This window comes from Buceros rhinoceros, unplaced genomic scaffold, assembly GCF_000710305.1.
Source record: "Buceros rhinoceros silvestris isolate BGI_N320 unplaced genomic scaffold, ASM71030v1 scaffold6930, whole genome shotgun sequence".
Taxonomy (NCBI): Eukaryota; Metazoa; Chordata; class Aves; order Bucerotiformes; family Bucerotidae; genus Buceros; species Buceros rhinoceros.
In genome coordinates this window covers 64,628-70,627 of record NW_010388962.1, presented here as the reverse complement: position 1 = coordinate 70,627, position 6,000 = coordinate 64,628, and the positions used below count along the sequence as shown (strand labels likewise).

Below are 6,000 nucleotides of genomic sequence, written 5' to 3'. Positions count from 1 at the left end.
TGTCTGCTCCTTCTGAAGGTGAACCCGAGGCTGATGTGCTTAGTCCCATACAAAGAGATTTTTGCACTTTACAGCCCATTTTGAGGAGTCCGGGGCCTTTAGAGGCACTGCCATAATGGAGGTAAGGATGGGTCTTCACACTCCTTTGGCCACCACTTACCAAGTTTTGTGGCATTCATTGCTTACTCTCATCTTTATCTCTTTCACATCTGAATGGCCTGATCTGCTCAATAGGGTCTTTCCAATTACTTTACTAATAGATTTGGTGTTTCCTATCAATTAATTTTCTTTCTCTCAAATGAAATAAGAGTATGCCTAAGAAAACACTTCATGTGGGTCTGGTTTGAACTAATGATAAGTCAAGCAGGGGTAGAGTTTCCTTCAAAAAATACTTAGGTAAGCTGTTTAAAATTAACATTTGTTTTTTTAAAAAATGGTGAAAGGGATCAGCTGCCCTTCCACAGTTGCAGATAAAGTGCTATGGCAAGAATTTGGCGTTTTTACATTGCCTGAGAGAATTATATGTTCATTTTCTGTCCTAATGTAATGCAAGAAAAGAAAATAAAAAGGGGATGTGGCACTTTTTAAAGGCAATCATTTGGAATGTAAACAAAAAAGCTTTTGCTTGAGATTTGTCAAGAGTCTTTTGGTCTTTTCATAAAATTGTTACTCGCTTCTTGGCCAACAAGAGCCGAGTGAGTGACACCTTTGAGAGTCCCAGCTTGTGTTTTAGTACATGGCTTGTATTTTGCTGTGCTCTACCATGCAAAATGTTATCTGAACTTAACTGAAAACAAACCTTGGTGAATAATTTTTTTAACGCAGAAACGTTTATTGATCTATTGTAGTTGCAGCAGGCAGCTGAAGTTTCTCAGCTGAGAGGAGCTCGAGTCATCTCTGCTGAAGATCTCCTGTTCTTAATGCGCAAAGATAAGGTATAGTAATGTGACAGATATTTCTTACTTTACATAGTAAGCTGCTTACTGAGTTTTACAGTGCATGCTTAACCTCTGTGAAAGGAGTTCATCACCACCATAGCTTGATTTAAAAGTATAGCTGCTCTGCAATTGTATTGTATTGGGCCCACCACAATAATTGCGTAACTTTTTAATTAATTCTAATGTTTTCCTGTAACTTCAATTATCAGGAGATTTTTTTTTCACTAAGCTTTAGGGTGGCTAATGTACCTTAGCGCTCAAAACAATTTATTAATAAAGGTATAAATATTGATCCTTATCCCTTATATCTCTTTTATTAAAAATCAATCATTCTCATTTCTTCCTTGTTATGCAGGGTGTAGATGTCACATTTGACAGTGTGACCATTACATTTTTGTCATCTAGACTGTCAGTAAATCTGGTCTTGTTTTTCCTTTATAATAATTTTCCTGTACTTTGTGTCATTAAAATCTCCAAATTTAGGGATGTTCCTGCTTTCTCTGTATAGTAAGTAGAGCAGGTCAGGAATTACCAAAAAAAAAAAGAAAAGCGCCTTACAAAGAATAAATTAATCTTCTTTCTTCAACTTTCAAAAATACTGAAAAATTATCAACCATTTTTACCAACATTATTTGTTTTCATTTATCTCCTTTTCTTCCTTAGTTCCCTTCTTTCCCTCCCCCTTTTCTCTCCCCTTTGTTTTTCTTTCCTCATTTCCTAAAGACCAAAAACATATCAAAACTAAAAAACACTAAAATGTGAAAAGCAGTTGCAGTTTCTTCATCTGATACGATCTGTAAGGCTATACTGAAAACAGTGGTTAATATGGATGTCAAAGTTCATGGAAATATGCATTTGTAAGTTTGAATTTCCAAGCTAAGCAAAGATTTTGGATTGCCCTGAAAGAAGCCTGATTTCTGAATTTTTGCTTTCTGAAAGCCAAACCCATTTTTGTCTCACACTTGGCAAGCAAAATACCAAGTTGCTCAAATAAAGAATGTTTAATGTGGAGTTGCTCCTGACCTTGATGTACTTTCTATGTATGGATTTTCTGCAAAACCAAATATCATGAACATTGTAAAAATTATATTTACTGAGTAACGTATTACGCATTCATATGTTTCTTACAAAGTTAATCTAAGCAAAAAATAACTATATACTACTCATTAATATCACTATTTTTCTTGTAGAAGAAGCTTAGAAGGCTACTTAAATATATGTTTTTTCGGGACTACAAATCAAAAATTGTCAAAGGAATAGAAGAAGATGACCTCCTTGAAGGTAGGAAAAAAAAAAAAAGACTTAATTACTTAATTTGGCAGAGGCTTGATATGTAAAAATGCTGAAGAGCTCAATGCAAATTATTAATGTCCAGCTTAATAGTTAGACAGAAAAATATTGCCTTCAGTAATTTGGTTTAAAGTCTCTGCTTTTCTGTTTGAAATGCTTCTAAAGTAAGTATTTGCACCTACCATCCAAATGGTAAGACTGCTCAATGACAGAACTCCATCAAAGTAAGAAACTGGTGCTATTTAAAGGGCTAATTGATTTCAGCATGTGTAATTTAAATGAGGCAGCTACTGTGTGCAATCGAATGCGCAATTACTAAATTACTATCGGTGCTATTTAAAGGGCTAATTGATTTCAGCACGTGTAATTTAAATGAGGCAGCTACTGTATGCAATCGAATGCGCAATTACTAAATTATTATCAAAGGGTTTTCATATGTTTAAAAAAAAAAATTCTATAATCTGAAGTCATCAAATACTAAGATATGACCTGGGTTGGTTTTCAGTGTGGTTTAACATTTTATGCTTTTGATCTGTAGTTTAAAGAATGGGAATAATTTTTGTTTCCCCATTCCATGAGCCTGTCGCAGATTTTATAGCCAGTGTATTTAAAGGAAAAGCTCTTTGAATTAAAAATGTATTAATTTATGCCATTTAATTTGATTTTTGTTGACTAATATTAGTAGAATAATCTGCATTTCCTTTGTAAAATGTGAAGTTAAAACTTACCATAGCAAATCTAAATCTTGTGATACTTTTATGACATCTAACAATGTCCATACACAACTTTTTGTATTTAATGTCTTTCCTTTCTTAGACCATTTTATTTATTTGTTTCCTGCTTACAATGAATTCCTTGTGTTTGGGTGCTCTGAGCATCCACTTTTGTGTTAGGTAAACATTGTACTTCTTGCTTTGATTTGATGGATAAGCTTTTGTCAACTCATTTGAGATTTAATTTGTATGTTGCATATTTTTTTCACTATAGGTGTAAGTATTGTTCTATGAAAGCAACCTGACAGTATAGCTTCCTACCTGACAGCTTTGGGGTTTTTAATACCTAAATCTGTGTCACTATTTAAAACAAGTGAACAGTCTTCATAAGACATTTAGATGTTCATGAAATGTTTCCTAAACACAGTTCGTCTAGGATCATTTTCTGCATTTTCTGGCAGGCTTTGGTAATTGAAGCTGTTAATTTTGTTTTGTGAAGCTAATGTCTTTATAGCTGCTGTTCTGTTTAGAACAAGAGATCACCTTGCCAGGGTTCTCTTGGTTTTACTGTAGAGCAATGGTCTATCACCATGTTATGGTCTGCTTTAGGCTGTAGGTACTGAGGATGTTCTGTGTACTTCCAGGAGAGAACATTTCCTCTGTATTTTCTGTGATTGAGGTTTTGTGCAACCAAAGACGGGCAGTTCCTTCAGATCAGTCCACTGTGGATCCTTCACTGGGAAATAATGGCACATGAGCAGTAGACTAGGTTTCTTTAGATTATGAAAAAACACAAGGTGGTGTTCTACTGCAGTGCTACTGCAGCACAGCAATGAAATCACCTGGGTCATGTAACCCAACTTGTATAAGAAAGACAGTAAGAACAAGCATTTTCTGCATAGAGCAGATGATTCTAAAATACTTCCCTCTTAGGGACATTGGTTGATGTTTAGAGAAGCCAAATAACTTTGGTGTTCTTTGCTTGCCTTTGTGAAGACAAATTCAACAGTAATAACACCAACAAACGGCAAAAGCTTGCTCAAGACTTCCTCAACTCTATTGACCAGACAGGAGAGCTCCTAGCCATGTTTGAAGATGATGAGATTGACGATGTCAAGCAAGAGCGGATGGAGGTATTTCTTTTCTTTTCCTGATACCCAACTCCAGCAGAGAAAACTAAAATATTTCATATATCATGCTGGTCTGATGCCTTTTTCATCCTGCATATTGTATCAGTGTTACATGTTTTATTCCTTTTGCCCAGATGGTCTAAAGGAATTTCCATATTTTTCTATTCCCTCAAATTTCTCTGGATTTCTAAGCACCTGCTGAGAAGGAAGATTAAGAAAGGGGGGTAGATGGATCTTTGTCTGCCATGTATTTGTATTTTTTTCCTGTAGAAAGCAGATTCTGTTTATAAACATTTCATGTGCATTTTGCAGTCATTTTTTTCTTGTTCATTATTTGTCTCATTAGAAAATTGTTTCAATTTTGTGAGCAATGGGATGTCAAGGACAAAAATGTGCCAGGAGCACGCTCACAATTCCACACTAGTGTTTGGGCCAATTTCCATCCTTTTTAGTCAGTAGTGTAGTGTATGTGGCTGTTGGAAACTTGCTATTTTTAGAGTGTGTTTTATACCCTTTAAGTGGTAGAAGGTGGTTACTTTGGTTTGATTTTCCTTTCTGTGCTGGGGTGGCTAATGCATTCAGTAATATTTGTGTACTTAGTATTTGACTATTGGGGCCTCGTTTTGTTCTTTGGGTTTCATGCAAAATTCTAAGAAATAACCCAATTTTTATCCTGCCCTAGTTGTAAGTCTGATTTTTTTTTTTTCTTAGTGGAGTCCGTTTTCAAAACTGGAACTTTCTCAGTCTTATTTCCCCTTCCTTCTCTCCATTACTACTGCTTAGAATCTAATCAAGAATCCCATCTCTGTAAGAATTTGGCCAGGAACAAATCCCATTTCTCCCCAGCTGAGAATCAGTTGTTCCCAAACACTGTTCGCGTTTTGAAAACTGATGGTTGCTTTGCTTTGCTTGCTTGCTTTCTCATTTATGCAAAATGCTGTGTTTTGCATAGAGGCAGGCAAATCCTTTGAGCTCATATGTGCAAAAATACGTAACAGCACTGTTCTGAATGAATGGGATATGTGCTCAGCTTTGCATTCTTTTCTGTCATTCCAGTATCAAATTTTTTTTGGTCTAAAAAACTATACAAGTTGTTAGAATTGTGCAGTTCCTGGGCAGGGACAATTCTGACTCTATGTTTGTCTCTTTAGGAAAGTGTTCCTGTAATCAAATATTTATCTTTTATCTGACTATGTGTTTTGGTTTCTTTCTCACTAAACTATAATTCATGAACTATAGTGGGTGTGTGTGTGTATATATATTTGTAAAGTAATTCGTCTCTCTACCACTCTACTTTATTACATTTTATGGACTCTTGATCTGTTTCCATGTTAATAAAAAAAAAAGGACAAAAATCAAGATCTACATATTTTAGAATAGATTCATAAGTTTTATACAGGTATAAACTCAGTACTATGATTTTCTTTCTTACTGGTTTTTAAAATAATGACGAAATGTGAAAGATTGCTTGAAACAAGCTACTCAAAATGTTTAACATATTTTTGGCTTTGTTTTGTTTGGAATTTTGTTGTCACTCTGAGGTGGGTGGGAAGGAATCAAAGATAGTAGGAAATGTGATCCGTTCCTATAGGAAGAGTTGTTAGTGGATGGGCTAATCTCATATATCCCATTTTCATTGTGTAGTAGATGGTTTAATCCATGCTAAGTTTTGGAGGAAATCCGATAGACACTTTAAGAATTCTAACAGCATTCTTTAAGGAATTAGTATTCTTAAATCATGAACTGTGATCTAAAGGCAGTGTTCCTTTTAGGTATCAATTCCCTCAGAAATGTGGGGTTATCTTTCTTTGGACAACTGTAAATGATTTCAGTTCCACTTTGGCTTGGGCCAAAATCACGCTAAGTTGTCCAGAGCAGATGATAAACATGTATTTCTGATGTAATTATAGGCCAAACAGGATATGATTG

The 6,000-nt window shown here is 35.1% G+C and overlaps 1 protein-coding gene across 1 annotated transcript in view; it reads left to right on the top strand.

Annotated features, from left to right (window-relative positions):
• SUPT3H (suppressor of Ty 3 homolog (S. cerevisiae)) overlaps positions 1–6,000 on the top strand; it is a 119,176-nt gene that overhangs the window by 52,467 nt on the left and 60,709 nt on the right. The window contains exons 4-6 of the mRNA XM_010132231.1: positions 849–935; positions 2,129–2,219; positions 3,938–4,074. Coding sequence (XP_010130533.1) covers positions 849–935; positions 2,129–2,219; positions 3,938–4,074 — 315 coding nt within the window. The remainder of the gene's footprint in view (positions 1–848; positions 936–2,128; positions 2,220–3,937; positions 4,075–6,000) is intronic.